The sequence below is a fragment of the Geotrypetes seraphini genome, chromosome 11, assembly GCF_902459505.1.
Source record: "Geotrypetes seraphini chromosome 11, aGeoSer1.1, whole genome shotgun sequence".
Lineage (NCBI taxonomy): Eukaryota > Metazoa > Chordata > Amphibia > Gymnophiona > Dermophiidae > Geotrypetes > Geotrypetes seraphini.
In genome coordinates this window covers 82823125-82841933 of record NC_047094.1, presented here as the reverse complement: position 1 = coordinate 82841933, position 18809 = coordinate 82823125, and the positions used below count along the sequence as shown (strand labels likewise).

The window sequence follows — 18809 nt, the reverse complement described above, 5'->3', positions numbered from 1 at the left end:
CCCCTTCCGTTTCCCTTCCCTCCCCTGGAGGTCTGGCATCTTTCCTTTTTTTCATCTCCATCCACAGATTCACCTTTTCTCAATTACCCTTTCATCCAGCATCTCTCCCTCCTTCCCCATCACACCAGGGTCCGCCATCTCTCCCTTTCTCTTCCCAACTACCCTCCTATCCAGTATCTATATCCCCCCTCTACACCATCCCTTGTGTCCAACTTCTCTCCCTTTCTGTTCCTTCCCTCCCTAAATCCCATTGTCCATCATCTCTCTCTCTCTTCTCTATTTTTAGACCCATTATTTCTTCCCCCCCAAAGTCCGGCATATACATGTCTCTTTGAACCCCCCTTCCCTCCCTCCCTCCATGTACTTCTATACCAGGGCCCCCATCCCCTGAAGGTCTTTACCCCCTGAAGGCCTGTGCCACCATCCCTGAAGACCTGTTTCCCCCTTGAAGGCTTGTTCCCCCCCCCGAAGGCCTGCATCCCACCCCTGAAGGCCTGCCTGTCCCGCCCCCTTGAAGGCCTGTCCCTCCCCCTTGAAGGCTTTCCCCCCCCCTTGAAGGCTTTTCCCCCCCCTTGAAGGCTTGTCCCCCCCCTTGAAGGCTTGTCCCCCCCTTGAAGGCTTGTCCCCCCCTTAAAGGCCTGCATCCCACCCCTGAAGGCCTGTCCCCCCCCACCATGAAGGACTGCTCACCCTCCCCCTGGAAGGCCTGCATGTTCCCCCTGGCCTCCCACTGGTGTCCGGCTTCCCCCCTGGCCTCCCCGCACCATTTACCTTATAGGAGCAGCCTGCAGACAAGATTGCGGTGCTAGCAATCTTTGTACTGCTTCGGAGCTGTTTCCTCTGCCGCGGTCCCACCCCCTTCTCTGACGTCAGATTGCGGTGGTGGAAACAGCTCTGAAGCAGTGCAATGATCACTAGCACCGCGATCTTGTCTGTAGGATTCTCCTCAAAGGTAAACAGTATGGGGAGGCCGGGGGGGGGGAAACAGGACACCAGGGGGGGAAGCCGGACAGCAGTACTTCCCAACTGACCCTCCCCCTTGCCCTCTAAAGCAGGTGCAGCAGCAGCCGGCCAGCAAGAGCAGCGCTGACACTCCTGCTTTAGGGGGCGAAGGGGGAGGGTCAGCCGAATCAGGAAGCCGATATTTTTTTTTTTTGTTTGTTTTAAATCAATTTGCCCAAAGTGAATCGGTGAACCGATTTGAACCGTGAATCGGGCAGCACTACTGATCACGTCTTTGTTCTGACTACTGTTTTACCAAGTGGATGTAGCAGACTCACTCTGATGCTGCTTTTGGGACCTCGGTGTTGAGGGCAGGCTCTTCTGCCCCTCTCTAGCTGCTATCATTGCTTTGGTACGTCACCTAGCATATGGAATCCAAAAGGGACGTAACTGAATGGAAGATTAGGTTTTTACCTTCGATAATCTTCTTTATTAGTCCCTGTAGGATTCCTTTTTTTTTCTCAATCATTTTTATTAAAGAATCAAAGGTAAACAGGCATCCATAACAGTACAAATCAGCAAGAGAGCAAATACAGTGCAAATAAACAAGGCAAATACAAACAGAATGAGTAGCAAATTCATGGATCCCTGCAGGATTCTATACGACCCACCCTCTCTGTGTACGCTCAGTTTGGAGTAGCCTGCTTCTTTCTGCCTCAGTTATTCTTCTTGCAGGCTTGAAGACTTTCCAGCCAGTTGATGAATCCTGTGGGAAGTTTTCCACTTCTGTGAGTATGTTTAACTGAAGGATGTCTCATGTGGGTGCTTGTTGCACACAGCAGGTTAGTTCTACATTGTTTTTCAATGTTTTTCTTGGTTGCCTTTGTGCCCGTTTATTACTTGTTTTGTGTTTTGCAGAGCAGACCAATTCAGAAATTGTTTATGTTGCTGGAGATCTTCCCCCATAACCCCATTCTCCTAGATTTGTTCAGGTATGTTGCTTGGCTTTGGGACTCAGCTGTAGATGGCTCTAGCTCTCACTCTAAGGGGGAGGAGCATGTGCTCAGAAAAGTGTTTTGATTTCTGCAGCTCCTGGATTGTGGGAAGGGATTGAACACCTAGTGTATGGAATCCTACAGGGACTAACAGAAAGAAGATTATCAAAGATAAAAACCTAATCTTCCATTGCTTCCTCTGGCCAGCTCCCTCCTCCCAGCCGCACTTCTCATCACAAAGCCATGGCTGCGATTCCTAAATTCGGCCTGCAGCTGACCCGGAAGCCTTCCCTCTGACATAAAAGAAAAGGCTTCCAGGTCAACCACATGCAGGAGCCGCTGCTCACGGCTTTGTGAAGTAAAGTGCAGATGGGAGGAAAGAGCAAGCCAGAAGAGGTAAACACCTGTGGGAGGGAGACATGAATTTAGGACATAGAACCAGATGGGAGGTAAGAACAAAGAGGGGTGTGTTGGGACATAGAAGGGAAGAGGAGGGGTGTGTTGGCACAAGAAGGGAGAAGCGGGACCCTGGTTCGTAAGTATGAGTCTGACGTAAATCAAATGTTTTTAACCCCGGGACTGTCTGTATTGCCGTTTTGTTCTCTTTCATAAAATCTGGGATCCCTTTCTGGTATGGCGTCATAAAACTAAATGAGAGAGCCACTCTGGCTGAATTCTCTTAATGGCGCCATTGTCGGCATCTGCCTTAAAAGCCTCCACTGATCGCGTGTCAATCACACAATGGCACCTTTTAGAGAATCGTGTCTCTGGAAAAGTTAGATGTCAGAAATGTAGACCAGCGTTTTCAAAGGCTACATTTCTGGCACCCACCTTTGACGTGAATCGCACCTACATAGGCGTTTTACGATGCCTAGTGCCACTTCTGGTGTTAGCCACATTTACAGTGGCATTAGGCACCGTAAAATGCCTATGTAGGTGCAATTTTGGCGTAGTTTTTTAAAGTGCCTTGAAAATCCATTTTAAAAATGTTCATTGAGCAGTTTAATTGGAAAAGAGGGGGTGGGATTTCTAAGGGCTGTTAGGATTTGATCAGCATATTTCTTATTATTATGGTGTATGTAAGAGTGCTGTTACGTGAGAATTGATCACTTATTTGTAGTTCATTTGTACATTTTTCTTTATAAATTTGGAAAAAAAATAGTCTGTTTCCAGCAGAGTAAATGAAAATGTTTTTTAAAAATTTTATGTAGATGGTATTATACCCCAGAAGACTTCAAATAATCTTTAAAACAGGACCCTCATTATGTTGGAGGCAATGTTGAGATCCTAGCACTTTCTTTCATATCTGTTGGGCCTGCTCCAAGGCTCAGTTATTTTGGAGAGACATTATTGGAATATTGCAGCAGATTACAAAGGTCATCTATCCACACACAGCAGATGCAGATACTTGCATGTTAAACCAGCAACACAATTGGTCCACAAATTTGCAACACATCCAGCAGCAGTATCGGGAGCCCCTCTCCAGCAGGGCACCTGATCACAGTTACACCCCTCCCCCGATCCAGCAGGGGAGAACACTTTAAATATATATTTTTTATTTCTCTTGATACTTATTTTTTATCTCTATTTTTTTAATTTATTTATTTTTAATTCTATCTTTAAATTTATTTATTCATTACTTGGTGGAATATTCATTTCTATCTCTATCTTTATATTTTATCTTTATTTTTCATACATTGTCTCTTCAGGTACTTTAGTTAGATTGTGAACCTTTGGGACAGTTAGGGAATTTCTAAGTACCTATATTATTTATTTTTATTTATTGTATCTTTTAATGCATTCATTTTTGTAAACCGCTTAGAAACCTCACGGTTATTAGCGGTATATAAGAATTAAATTAAATTAAATTAAATTAAATTTAAATTAAATTAAATTAAATCTATTTGTAGTGGGCAAACTTCTACTCATATTAGCACAATTTTGGAAGCAAATCAGTGTACCCACCTTAGACACAGTGCTTAATGTTAACTTTGACATTGAAAAATGGACATCTGATGAAATATCGGAAGATATGGAATACTTGCATTGTCTGGAGACAACTAACAGGATAATTGGATTCTATATTCTCTATATGGGGAACTGAGGTATATTGGAACTTTAACTTGTGAGATGGCAAGGGAGACAAACATTTGAATTCCAGGACATGAAGAGAGGAATAGTTGAGGGAGGGGAAGGAAATACAGTGTGGTTGGCTAATAAGGTTCTAAAGGAATTTTATACGATTATATTACTGTTATTGATATAGATTATGCTATGCATATTTTCATTATGGTTCTAATATGTTTGTTATTTCATTATGCCTTTTGTTGTATTTGTTTTGAAAACTTGTAATAAACATATTGCAAAAGGTAGTTTCTTTCCCTCAGTTACAAATTGATAAGGGAGGATGAAGGTCTCTGGCTGTGGCAGGGGGATTCAGAGACCATGCAATGTAAACATGGGCTGTCAGATAATGAGGTTTAAGGTAAGGCTTTGGATAACTAGAAGAGGCATATGAAAGCCCAATTCACAGCTACGAGGGCCCAATTTTCACTGACAACATTTGTACCATTCTATATCAGACAGATTGAAGACTAGTGAGCTCTTCCCTATAAGGACACCAAGCAGCCTTAGGTCTTCAGTATTTCTCTGTTTCCAGCAATTGGAGATGGGCAGACCATGCAGCTTCTGAACCAGTTGGAGGTTGGAGTCTGGTTGAGCAGAGGAATGCCCTTATAGGAAAGAGTTCACAGTTCTTTAGTCTCTGTCTCCATCTGCTGGTCAGTGGGCATAACCCACAGGTTTCGAACTGCTCTGGCAGGACTAAATTATCAGATAAGACATAATTTATCCATACATGGAGCACATCACCTTGTGATTAATTCAGAAGAACTGGGATTCATAAGTCAGCGACAACTTGTGATAGCAGGAGGATATTAACGTCCATGAAGGGAGTAAGTCTCAAACAAATAGTACTAGAGCCCACTAGGGCCCAGGCCATCCTGGACCTGGTACTTACGAACGGGGAAAGCGTCTCGGAGGTCTCGGTGGGAGAGACGCTAGCCACCAGTGACCATAACATGGTATGGTTTAACCTTAAGAAAGGCTTCCCTAGATCACAAACAAAAACAAGAGTACTCAATTTCCGGGGCGCTGACTTCGCACGCATGGGAGATTTCGTCTATCAGACGCTGCAGGTTCAAGAAGTAACTAATAATGTGGAAGCTATGTGGTCAACCTTGAAATCGATCCTTCATGAGGCAACTATCCGCTACTGTGTGCAATTCTGGAGGCCACATTACCGGAAAGATGTGCTTCGAGCTGAGTCGGTCCAGAGGATGGCCACTAGGATGGTCTTGGGGCTCAAGGGTCTCTCATACGAAGAAAGACTGGACAAACTGCAGCTCTATACCCTAGAGGAGCGCAGGGAAAGGGGTGACATGATTGAGACATTTAAATACGTCACGGGTCGTGTCGAGGTGGAAAACGATATATTCTTTCCCAAGGGACCCTCGGTCACAAGGGGGCACCCGCTCAAACTCAGAGGAGGGAAATTTAGTGGTGACACCAGGAAGTATTTCTTCACAGAAAGGGTGGTAGATCACTGGAACAGACTTCCGGTGCAGGTGATCAAGGCCACCAGCATGCTCGACTTTAAGAATAAATGGGACATCCACGTGGGATCCCTACAAGGGTCGAGTTAAGGAACTAGGTCATTAGCATTCAGACTTAATGGGGTGGGTCAATAGAGTGGGCAGACTTGATGGGCTATGGCCCTTTTCTGCCGTCATCTTTCTATGTTTCTATGTTTCTACATAAAATCGGTAACCAAACAACAAAGAAAAAAGAAACCCCAATGGTTCACAGATGAGGTATCTTACCTTGTCAAGGAAAAGAAAAGAGCATTTCTCTCATACAAACGCACGGGGGAAAAAGAAGCAAACATTGAATACAGGAAAAAGTCTGCAGCGGTCAAAACAGCAGTCAGGGAGGCCAAAATTCGTATGGAAGAAACTCTAGCGAAGAACATTAAGAAAAGGGACAAATCCTTCTTCAGATACATTAACGACAGGAAAAAGAACGCAAACGGGATAGTACGCCTTAGAACAGCAGACGGGAATTATGTAGAAACAGATTCCGATAAAGCCAAACTACTGAATGATTACTTCTGTTCAGTCTTTACCTGCGAGGCACCAGGGCACGGGCCTCGGCTAGAAGCAAAGCAAAGCATTGAAGACCCATTTCAGAAGTTTGAGTTCACACCAGCTGATGTTTACAGAGAACTGTCAAGACTCAAGGTGAATAAAGCCATGGGACTGGACAATTTGCACCCAAGAGTGCTAAGAGAGTTATGTGATGTTTTGGCGGAACCGTTAGCAATACTCTTCAATCTCTCCCTAAGTACGGGGAGAGTCCCCCTGGACTGGAAAACTGCCAACGTTGTTCCTCTGCACAAAAAGGGTTGCAGAGCGGAGGCCGCGAATTACAGACCAGTGAGTCTCACATCAATAGTGTGTAAACTCATGGAAACTCTACTTAAAGGGAAATTAGACACGATATTGGATGAGGGGAATCTGAGGGATCCCTGTCAACATGGATTCACTAGGGGCAGGTCATGCCAGTCCAATCTCATCAGCTTCTTTGATTGGGTGACAGGAAAGCTAGACTCGAGAGATTCTCTGGACATTGTATACTTGGATTTCTGTAAGGCTTTTGACAGTGTCCCGCACCGTAGACTATTAAACAAGATGAAATCGATGGGGTTAGGTGAGAAACTAACTGCATGGGTCAACGATTGGCTGAGTGGAAGACTTCAGAAAGTGGTGGTCAATGGCACCCTCTCTGAGACATCGGAAGTGACTAGCGAAGTGCCACAGGGCTCAGTGCTGGGACCATCCCTTTTCAACATATTCATAGGGGACTTGACCCGAGGGCTTCAGGCTAAAGTAGCGCTGTTCGCAGACGACGCCAAACTGTGTAATATAGTGGGTGGAAGCAATCTCACGGATGGTATGACGCAGGATCTGATCAAGTTGGAAAACTGGTCCTCGACATGGCAGCTGGGCTTCAACGCTAAGAAGTGTAAGGGCATCTCGGCAGCAGAAATCCATGCAGAACATACACCCTGAATGGAGAAACACTAGCTAGGACTTCAGAAGAACGGGACTTGGGAGTGATCATCAGTGCAGACATGAAGGCTGCCAAACAAGTGGAGAAGGCCTCATCCAAGGCAAGGCAAATGATGGGATGTATCAATAGAAGCTTCGTCAGCCGCAAACCTGAAGTCATAATGCCACTGTATAGAACCATGGTGAGGCCTCATCTGGAGTACTGTGTGCAATTCTGGAGGCCACATTACCGTAAAGATGTGCTTCGAGCTGAGTCGGTCCAGCGAATGGCCACTAGGAAGGTCTCCGGACTCAAGGGTCTCTCATACGAGGAAAGACTGGGCAAATTGCAGCTCTACTCTCTAGAGGAGCGCAGAGAAAGGGGTGACATGATTGAGACTTTTAAGTACGTCACAGGTCGTGTCGAGGTGGAAAACGATATATTCCTTCCCAAGGGGCCCTCAGTCACAAGGGGGCACCCGCTCAAACTCAGAGGAGGGAAATTTAGTGGTGACACCAGGAAGTATTTCTTCACAGAAAGAGTGGTAGATCACTGGAACAAACTTCCGGTGCAGGTAATTGAGGCCACAAGCGTGCTCGACTTTAAGAATAAATGGGACTTCCACATGGGATCCCTACGTGGGTCGAGCAGCACTCAGACTTAATGGGGTGGGTCAGTAGAGTGGGCAGACTTGATGGCTGTAGCCCTTTTCTGCCGTCACCTTTCTATGTTTCTATGACCACATTGCCTGACTTTGAGTCACCTGACTTCATCCAAGTGGGAGATTTTCTTGTATGACTCTACCACATGTAGTATGTGTTTCTGTGCATGTGGAGTATCTAGCTTTTACTAAGAGAGAGAACCAGTGGTGAAAATTCTCAGCTTAGATGACTTACTAACAGGAAGCTGTGATACAAAATTGACATCTTGTACCGTTTTCCACAAAGGGACCTCAGTCTCTCCTGAATGTCTCCCTACAACCATTACCGTAGAGAGAGCATCCAGCCTCTAGTTCCCTATCACCTCAACTGCACAGAGAGCCTAGTCTCTTACGGAACCTTCCCCACCACCACTACCACCTCTTCCAGAGAGAAGGAACGTAGCTTCCTGTAACCACTGCAACCACACAGAGAGAGCGCTCAGTCCTGTCTTTTCTCTTTGTATGTGACTGTACATGAGACCCAATGTGATGCCACCATAAATGACTATTTTCTAGGTGTGACCTTGTCTGAACCTGACTGTTTTCTAGGTGTGACCTTGTCTGAACCTCTTCTGTCCTGCAGGTGGCATTCTCACAGAAGCTGATCTATCCCTGCTGTTATTGTGATGTTGCTTTTGCCTCTAATTGCCTGCTGGAGAAGCACAAGTCCTGGAAGCATACACAGCCAGTACCGGTCCTGCCATCACCACTGGCAGCCCAAGGACAGAGGAGAATTGGCAAGAAAAGGTGATTCCCAGTACATTGACCTCAGCTCGGCTGCTTTACCTTTGATAATATTCCTGTGAGCTCTCTTAGTAAACCTTCTTGATTTACATGTAGGGTTTATAGTCCTTTTTATCTTAGCCCCCTTCATTTTTATCAGTATTTTTTGTGGTCTCCCTCTTATTTATTTATTTATTTTTAGTTTCTGTGGTCTCCCTCTTTATTTATTTATAGTATTTATATACCCTTATAGTCTGTGGTTCACACTCAGGTACGATGAACCTTCCTCACACTCAGGTACTCAAACATTTTTCCCTATCTGTCCTGGTGAGCTCACACTCTTATCTAATGTACCTGGGGCAATGGGGGATTAAGTGACTTGTCCAGGGTCACAAGGAACAATGTGAGATTTGAACCCACAACCTCAGGATGCTGAGGCTGTATCTCTAACCACTGTAACGCCTGCTTCTCAATCTTGCTGCGGTGGATCTATGAATATGTTCATTGTGGCCTATAACTGCACCAGGGATGTTCTCTTCCCCTGAACTATCACTATCTAGTGCTGAGGCTAAATGTGGGCATCTTTTCTTTTCTTTCTTTCTTTTTTTTTTTATTTTTAAAGGTCTTTTTCTTAGAAGCTTAAGTCAGCATTACAAAGAAAAGGCAATATACATCAAACATAAGCAAAATAAGCACTATATAAAAGAAATCACTTCTGAAACACACAAGCCCAAACAGGAACCTCTAAATTTTATAAAGAATATATCAATCCGGTGGGCATCTTTTCTTATCCTAGGCAAGGTGTCATTATGAAGATGACCTCCCCCCCTTTCATTTCATATATCAGTTGTAAGGGTCACCCTGCTAAGATCTGATCTAGATCTTCTAAAACCAGGTCACCAGGTGAAGATACTCGGCAAGACCTCTTAGAAACATGTAGCAATTTACCAACACTGCTGTAGAATTTTAAGGTATAATGGCTGGAGACAGAGCCAGTACTTGAAGATCAGGCACAGAAAGTTACAGTTGCTGACATAACAGGCTACACACAACAAACAGATCCAACAAAGTCTGCAGTACAGTAGGCAAGAGCAAAAAACAAGAAAAAACTGCAGATCAAAATGTACAAGATGCAGGCTATGTTTATTTGTACCAAATATTAAAATATTAATGCAGTTACTGATATCACCTTACTACATAACAGGCTGCCATTTCTAGGCTGGAATCTGATGCCACACAGGAATCCATTTTGTAATTTAGATTTAATTATGCACCGTGTTCAAATCTGAGCATGAGGCACGTTACAATTAGTTACACAAGTTTATTTTCCTGCCCCAGAGAGCTTACAATCTGAGCTATACCTGGGGCAATGAAGAGTGAGGTAATTTGCCTGGTTTTTAGCCTGCTGCTTTAACCACTAAGCTAGTGGTCAGCAAACCGCGGCTCTTTAGCCACTTGAGTGCGGCTCTGCTAAGGAATGCGGCTTGTGTGGCCCAGCTTCTCCCTCCCTCCCTCTGGCAGGTAGTTTTCTAGCCAGCTCCCTAAAACTCATCCAAAATAGCTGGCTCCCTTGCTGCAGTCCGCGGGCGGTGTTGGCTCCTCGAACGCGATCTGCGGCCGTGTCAGAAGCATTCCCTCTGACGTCACGACGTCAGAGAGAAGGCTTCTGAATCAGCTACGAGGAGCTGACGACACCCACAGACAACTGCAGCAAGGGAGACAGCTATTTGGATGAGTTAGATACTAATCAAGACGACCAAGGTTTAAAGATCCTTCTGACTGAGTTGTAAGTAAGAAAAGTAATTTCCATGTGAGATGCTTTGGCAATTAGGGCTCCATCAGCACTAAGAATGGCTTTATGAGAGTAGAGATAATAGCTTTAGCCTTGCATGGGACACCAGAAAGAAAGGGAGAAATTGTAGACCTGGGGAGGGAGGCCGGGAGGGGGAGGATGGGGTGGGAGGCAGTTGGGAAGAGAAAGGGAGAGAAGTTGGATCTGGAGATGTTAAGGGAGGTAGGGAGAAATTTTAGGCCTGTGTCCATTTCATTGTTCAGCATCAAGGGGGGAGAAGAAAAACAGAAAAGAGAGGGAGCAAAATGTTGGACCATGGGGATAGAGGAGGAGAGATGGACCCATGAGAGGGCAGGAGGGAAGAGAGCTGGGATAAGAAAGGGGATGGAAAGAAAGGGACAGGGAGTTATAGCCTGACCAGTGGAGAGAGGGAGGGGGATTCTGAAATTGATGAGCCATGTGGATGAGGAGATGAATGAGAGAGCAGTGAGTACAGTGGTAGAAATGTGGTAATGGGGAGTAGATAGCAGGAAATAGGAGGCTGGGAAAGGAGATGGGAAATGGGAAAGCTAGGGACTGAGAAAAGATGGAGAATTGAGAGGTAGCTGAACATTTAAAAAGAAGGGTGAGAAAGAAGGCAAGATTTGAGTGGACAGAGGCAATAAATAACAGAAAAAGTTAAAAAAGCTGAAAGGGAAAAATCAATACGTTGGAGACAAGCATAAGGAGGAAATGGAACAAGAGAGGAGAAAAAATGAACAGCAGACACTGGAAAGAGAATTAGTTGAAGATAGACAAAAAGCAGAAAGAGAAAATGGGACCAAGATGATGGAAAAACAAAATATCCAGACAACAAGGTTGAAAAAATGGTTTTATTTTGAATTTATTAACTGGAATATGTTAGCTTTGGGATATGTGCATCACAATTATTTTTGTATTCAGTGTCGTAGTCATATACAGCTGATTTAGGGGAGGGACTAGAGCCCAAAATTAGTAGATGGGCACCAAAGTTTATCCCCACCTGAGTGCAATTTACAAATACTTGAGCTATTGGGGATTCCCAAGCCCTGCCACCTGAAGACATCTTCCTTCAGTCTGGCACCCAAAATCTCCAAGCTTTGCAGCCAATGGCAATATCCTCAAGCTGCCACTTCTTTCATGCATGCATGAAAGCCAAGGTGGGGGGAGCAGGGAAGAGGGAAGGCAGCAGCTTTGCAATATTGCTGCCAGCTGCAGAACTTGGGAAGTTGGAGGGGAGAAGGTGGCCGTCAGTTAGTGAGGCTTGGGAATCCCAACTAGCTACAGCAGGGGAGATGTTCAAAAAAGCAGTAATATTTACCCTGACTGAACGATCCTCCACGTGCGCCACTGACAGCTGATGCAGCATCCCCGCTCTGAGGAGGCCATTGTTCACGTTAAATGCATGTTTTCTCATATTTTTATTTGAATGTAAAAAATATTTTTTTGTCAATAAGATTGTTATGATGATGATATCTGGTTATATTTAATGTTAGTAGCTAGTTTAAACCAACTCCTAAAAACATGGTTCTTGGAAAGAAATTTGGCTCTCAAAAGAAATCTTAATCGTATTGCTGATCTTTGGCTCTTTTGACTAATGAGTTTGCCTACCACTGCACTAGGCCATTTTCAACTCAATGTAATGAACAGATGCCCCCAGTTATAAAATTGCAAAATACCTGATTTGCAACTTTGTTAATGCACCTGTAGCATACTTTTGCTATACGAGTCCTGAGACCCTCACACACAACTCTGCCAATGTCCCTCGCGCCTCCCTGTAGCACCCCCTGTTGTTCTAGACTCTTAGCCAGTGCACCCGAGTCTTGCCTCACTCTACCATTATATCTGCAGCTTTCATGCTTTTCTAGACAGGAGACTGAATAACGTTCTTCTAGTTGGCTGACCTACACAAATTGCTTCCTTCCATTTGCAGTTTTAAATCTGTGTGTTTTCTATAGGGCTGCAGTGGATGCCAATTCTTATGCCAGAAATCCCAAGCTGGTGAAGATGGACAGCGTATCTGCCCAGAGACGTGAGAATGGGGAGTGTGCAGCAAAGAGCCAGAGAAGAGGAGACATTCCTAGTGTACCATCCACAGCTACCTCTAGCTGCAGGGACTCAAAGCAGGAGAGCAGCTATGCAGTAGTGCCAGAGGAAGATCCAGAGAGAATGAAACACCGTAAGATAGGGACCAGGAAAGGCCACTGTCCTTGGAGTGGGGGAAGGGCAGCATGGGCAAGCAAAAGCACCCCACACGATGGAAGAGAAATCTTCAGGAGAGTTGGAGAGAGAGATTAGATTTGTGGAGGAAGAAACGTGGGTAGGCAGCTGCCTTCTGTCTCTGGCTGTAAGGGCTCTTGGAGAGATTTGGGCAGTGACCCTCTCCTAGTGTCCTTTCAGTGGCTCTGGGAGGATGAAACTCATTGTTCCCCACATTCATGGGGTCAGATTTGTTGTATAGGAATTGTTTTAAGTCATTCTTGTGAGCACAAGGTACAGCTTTTCCTTCTCTTTGCCAACTCAGGAAGGAAGCAGAAAACTCCAAAGAAGTTTACAGGAGAGCAGCCATCAATTTCGGGGACCTTTGGACTGAAAGGTAAACGGATGACGTGGCAGCATTATCATGGTGTACATGGGATCCCCTTAATGTGTATGGGTAGAGTTGGGAAGATAACAGTGTGTTCCCCTTTGTTTGACAACACAACACCATCACAACTGAGCTAGGAAGAGAACAGCAGGTTCTAGCTCTTTTTAAAGAGTCAGAGACTCAGGAATCCATTATGAAGCTTGTTCACACCAGTAAACGTAGAGTTATTCAGATTTGAGGTATCTGACCCAAATGAGCCTAACAGTAATCCTCTTAAAAAAAAAAAAAAAAAGAGGTCCAGAAAGGGACCTGTGGGGGGTGGGGGGTGGGGGGTAGAGGAGAATTCCATACTCCATTCCAGCTGCAATGGGGAAATAGAGCCAAGTTCTAAAAGATTCCTCATCAGTGACAGAAGGTTCCAGATTGATTATCCGGTAAAAAATCCCCATTAAATAAGCCCATGTTTATCAGGTAATCTCAGGCCAAAGTTAGTAGCATTTATGCTTCCTAGGTTCAAACAGAACCAATGTTAGACATGCTAGGGCTCAAGGTAGAAATTAGGGAGGAGGCTCCCAAAGCCGACTTGGCAGGCTGAGCCACATGCTTCGGAGAGACTTGGGGCAACGGCAGTTGCCTTGTTTGCACCCCCATAAAGCTACCCTTAAGTTCAAAAAATACTAAGAAAAGATTTTACATCTAGCTTAAACAAGATTGAAGGGATAAGCCAAACTTCCTTTTCCAGCTGCATCATTACCTATATTTCCAACCTTTATCTCTTAGAGAAGTAGCAGCACCATCTGCTCCTCTCCATTGCTCACAGCCTAGAGGTTAATGTATTTATATTCACCTGATAAACAGCATCTGCTGAGTGTGCTGAAGGTGTTCCCTGTCTACCTCCTCAAAATTCTCTCTCAAGGGCAATTAGAAGACATAAGCCAACTGCTCCCTGGGGCTGCGCAAGTCCTGGAAGCATAAGGATATATATAAATATTTTTCAACTCTTTCAGCTACTGCCACATTCTTACAAGCTCAGCCCTTGGTACAAATCTATTAATCCCACTTGTCCTCATGGCCTCCTAGATTATGTACAACTCAGGAAGAAATTGCATTAAGAGCACCTGATAAAACTGGCTCTAATAAAAAGAACAGTCTATTCCACAATCCCTACTCTGTTCTCTTCCTTCTCTGTCCCATTCCACACCAGTGTCTGTGAGCATTGGACAGCTGCTGTGCATTACACAGTCTTTTTCTGTGCTCTTTGCATTTAACTTTTTCAAAAGGTCTTGCAAAAGTAGAAGATCGTGCTAAAGCTAACCGTGCAAAGAAAGCAGAAGGGAAGAGCTGCATGCAGGAGGCAAGAAGGAAAGCCCCCGAGCCTGCCATGAAGAAGGATTCTATACCCTATTCCTCAGGTAAGAAGCAGCTGGACTCCATTGGATTTGGATTTCAGATTTGATTAAATACCTTTCTAAATCGAGATTGCAGGCAAGTTTTGGTGCCAAAATCAAAATTTGGTTGGTTTCGACATATGGTTTCCCTGATTTTTGGCTGTTCTTTAAACTTCTCTCTACATTTTTTAAAATATGTTTATTGAAGGAGCAATGCATAGAGAATAGTCATCATACAAGAAAAGGACAATAAAACCACAGTAACAAAGAAGCAACTGCATAGCAGGCCAACCTGTAACAATACTAACAAGACAAGCTGCCCAACCACAAACTGGCAGTATAGCGAAGAAAACAGTGAAACCACAGAAACCCCTCCCCCCCCAACTCTGGGAGGCCAAAGGATCCCCTGCGAGGATTTCCTCCCTCGAAATCCCCCCGCAGTGCCCGCACTCTCCAAGTTTTAATTTTTTATATAGCCAGAAAGGAAAAGAAAAGAAGAAAGAAGGGTAAGAACCTCTCCCCCAAAACACAGACCCCCCCACACACACACAAACACACTGCCTCCCTCCCCCTGACTCCCGGGACTCTGACTCCCTCCTAAAAGATGCCCCAGCACTCCAGATAAGACTGCTGTCTATGCCTCCCTATATCTCCCTACATCTGGGATATGTGTCCCGCCACTGCTGGACAGTGGACCACATATTGTGACAAACTTACTACATTCCAAAGGTTTGCCACAGGGAAATGTAGGAAAGTATACAAACCCCAGTGCAGAAGGGCTGACCAGGTCAGTGCCCAAGACAATAATTTAGCTGACTACCCTGTGAGTAAGGATGAGGAAATGGAAATAGAACAGGAAAGCTTAGACTTACCTGAAGCAGTCCCAAAGCCAGGCAGGAAGAATCTGCCTTGCTATTGTCCAATGCCTTTAAGGCAGAAAGCTCACAAGCAGTTTCCCCTCAGAGAAACGGCACAGGCTGAGGAAGGAATTCCCTTCCCATTTCCAAAGCCAAGGGGGAGTGGTTTTTTCCCTCAGTTTAAAGCCAGGCTTGTCAGAGAGCGAGGGGAAGGTGGAAGAGAACGAGGCTTGGCAGAAAGAGCAGGATGAGAGCAGAGGCAGGAGGTGCAGGACGGGGCGGAGCTTGCCTCAGACCCTGCAGGGCAGTTCAGCACGGACTGGGAGATGACTGAGGAGAAGACTGGTAATTTGGCCACAGAAGTCCTTCCCCCAGAGCCAATGGTGGTAGAAGAGAGTTGTGCTGTGGAGGAGAGCTGGCCAGAGGAAATGGAGAGCTGAACACATTGGGAAAAGGTCTGTGAAAAGGGTTTTCTTTCTGGCTGTTTTTCTGTTTTCTCATTGAGCTAATGACTGTGGGAGTTATCAAGGAACGTAATCCGGTACTGCAGTTTTCACATGCTAGTTTGCTGGACTTTGTGAAAGACACAGTAATCTCCTCTTCAGGAAATGTGCCCAACCGAACCAAATGCTAGGCTGTAATTCTAGCCAGGTTAAACCCAGAGGTTCCTGGTTTCAAGACTCCGTGCAAGAGCCCAGTTGTGAATTGATTGCCATAGCAACTAGGTAATTGAATTAGCCTGCATGCCTCTTAGGAAAAGGAGATTAATCCTCTGAGCGTAAAGCCTACTCCCTTTCTGGGTGGAAAGTCCAGCCCAGCTCAGCTGGAGAGAGTGAGTACACTATAGGAAAAGCACAGAATGTCTCTTAGGCATGAATATGAATGTCTCCTCTGTAGCTCTACAGTGAAGTTATTTTTGCCAACTGTTTCACCTCTAAGCCTTATGAAGAGCTAAAAGACTGAATATGATTTGCCAAGCAAGCTCAGAGCTGATTCCTGAGTGATAGTGAGTGAAATGAACTTTTTCTTTTTGGTTTTGTATTATGTTAATGCTACCAGGGAAACCTGGAGTGGCACAGTGATTCTACGGCCGGTGACCAAATAAAAGCTTATATTTTTGCACCAAGGCCATTCTGACAAATGTGTTTTCTTCAAAGCCCTTGGGAGTAAGCTTAGTTAGGCATTTGCCTAGAGGCGGCCAACTTGAAAGGACACCCTAATTCTAAAGGGACCACGCCAGTAGCGAACATCGTGTCACTACCCGACGGCTCAGGGTGTCCACAGAGAGCACGGGTGTGACAGTATTGCCCATCCTGTGCTGCAGAATGACCTTTCTAATGAGCCCAAAGGCCACCAACAAAGAACGACATGGGATCCAAGATGGCCGCGAGCTTGTTCGGCTGAATAGACGCCTTGGGAGTTTGTCCGATTAATTCAAGAAATTCTACGGGTAGTGAGGGGAACTTTTTTTCTCTCCTACCTGCAATGCCGAAGCGACGCGGGCGGAGCGCTGCTGCTGCCTCGCGGCGAACCGGAGGAGTCCCTGTTGACACCATTGAAGAAATCCTGAGACGCATCACGCATGCAAAATTTACCTGGAACGTCGGTGAGCAGCCTGCAGGAGACGCTGCGTATGGGCGGGTCTGCAGCAGTTCTCCCTGGGCCGGATACAACTCTCAGCCCCAACCTTCGAGCACCGCCCCCGCAGCCCTGGATAACAAGTTCCCCCAGAGGTGAGGAAACCCCGGAGGAAGGGTCGTTTCCACCACCAGAGGCAAGCCAGACATCGTTGGAGAGCTTAGAAGGAAGGGCACTTCAACGAGAGCCCCTCCAAGAAACCGGAGGCAGTTCCACCAGCGGGTGGAGGGATTACCCAGATGGAAGGGAAACAAGAGGAATCTTCAAATGGTGAGCATTTTTTCACTGGTCAAGTGCAAACCTTTCCTAACAAACCCTCAGAGGTGACTCTTGATGCTTTGTGGGATCTTGTGGCTAATTTTGGGGAAACAAGCTATCTTGCCATGTATAACTCCAAATGCAAAGAACTAACCTTTGATATATAGACACTGGGGATATCTCAGAACGCTACTCTGAAAGATATCAGCGTAGCAGCACTCCTCACTGAGTTCACCCTGTGTATATCAAACCTAATATTTTTTTATTTTTATATTTTATAGTTCAACTCGTAACTTGTCATGAAAATTTTCTTTAAACATATTAATTTTATAAATCTTTCTTCATCTTTTTTGCTTACAAAAACTTCATCTTATTATTAAAGCATTCCATTTTCAAAAATTCACTAATGGATAATGCACTTATCTTATAAATATCAACTGTGTGGCCGCACTGTTCCCCACCAACGCGTTTCGCCTTCTTCAGGACGAGGCTAGTGCTGCAACTGTTGGCTTACACCATTCCATTCTGCGGCCGTTCTAACATTCAAATGTTTTAAATGCTTTAATAATAAGATGAAGTTTCTATAAGCACAGTCCTACCAAAAGCTCGCCAAAAGTCCCAGGCGTCTATAAAAGAATGGCAGTAGGCTCCCCCTCTGCAGACTACACAGCAACACGAGAATTACAGAAGAAGCCTACATGTCCGCGCCTCTGCAGATCCTCTAGGAGAGTGGTCTCAAACTCACGGCCCATGGGCCACATGCGGCCTGCCAGGTACTATTTTGAGGCCCTCAGTATCTTACAAAAGTAAAATTAAACAGTTTCTTGATCATATTTCTCTTTAGCTATAAATTACAATATTATTATTGAGACTTAGCCAAAAGGAAAGATTTATAAACTATAAAGAGTTTTACCTAATGCAAAATTGTCATTTCTTTAATAAGACATTAACTATTTTTTTTCTGAGGCCCTCCAAGTACCTACAAATCCAAAATGTGACCCTGCAAAGGTTTTGAATTTGAGACCACTGCTCCATGAAGCACTTCAGCTCCTCCACCTTGTCAAAACTCAAAGTTTGATTTGCATGAGTCAAGTGCACCTTAGCCGGGTACAGGAAAGCAAATTTGATGCCTCGGGCAACCAATTAAGAGCAATAAGGTGAAAATGCACGCTTCTGCTCAACAACCTTAGATAAAAAGTCCTGGAAGAGCAAAAGTTTTGTGCCATCATACTCCAAGGAACTGGATTTTTAAAAAAGGTCCAGAAGCCAAGCCTTCACTGCGTAGTTATGGAAGCGCACCAAAACTGGACGGGGCTTGGCGGTGTTGGCCTCCTCCCAGCGCTGCCCCACATGATGTACCCGCTCCATCACTACGAGGCCTGCGTGTTCCAGGAGACCCAGGGCCTGTGGCATCCAGTGCTCCACCAGTTACAAAAGGGCAGAGTCCTTGATCATCTCGGGCACTCCAAATATAGGAATATTCTTCCTCCGTGACCGGTTCTCCTGGTCCTCCACCTTGTCGAGCAACTGACTCACATGCTGCTCTACAGCAACCAACCGGCCCTCCGACTCATCCATCCGGTCCTCGTGGGCTGCCACGCATTCCTCCACCTGCTGAATCTGCCCCGCCTGCCCCGCCAGAGCATCTTTGATTTCCTCCATTGAGGTGTGCAATTTGGCAAGCTAATCGTCAAGCAGTTGCGAAAGATGCTGCATGGACACCTGTATCACTTCTTCAGAAGATCGCTCGGCCGACGCTTCCATTTGTGTCCCCGCCATCTTGGAAAGAGAAACCGCAGTAT

General features: G+C 45.3%; 1 protein-coding gene across 6 annotated transcripts in view; it reads left to right on the top strand.

The window, feature by feature from the left end:
* ZNF512B (zinc finger protein 512B) overlaps positions 1 to 18809 on the top strand; it is a 324570-nt gene that overhangs the window by 117357 nt on the left and 188404 nt on the right. For all 6 annotated transcript variants that reach the window (XM_033914235.1, XM_033914236.1, XM_033914239.1 and 3 more), the window contains 4 exons: positions 8330 to 8493; positions 12238 to 12458; positions 12804 to 12875; positions 14147 to 14278. In XM_033914235.1, coding sequence (XP_033770126.1) covers positions 8330 to 8493; positions 12238 to 12458; positions 12804 to 12875; positions 14147 to 14278 — 589 coding nt within the window. The remainder of the gene's footprint in view (positions 1 to 8329; positions 8494 to 12237; positions 12459 to 12803; positions 12876 to 14146; positions 14279 to 18809) is intronic.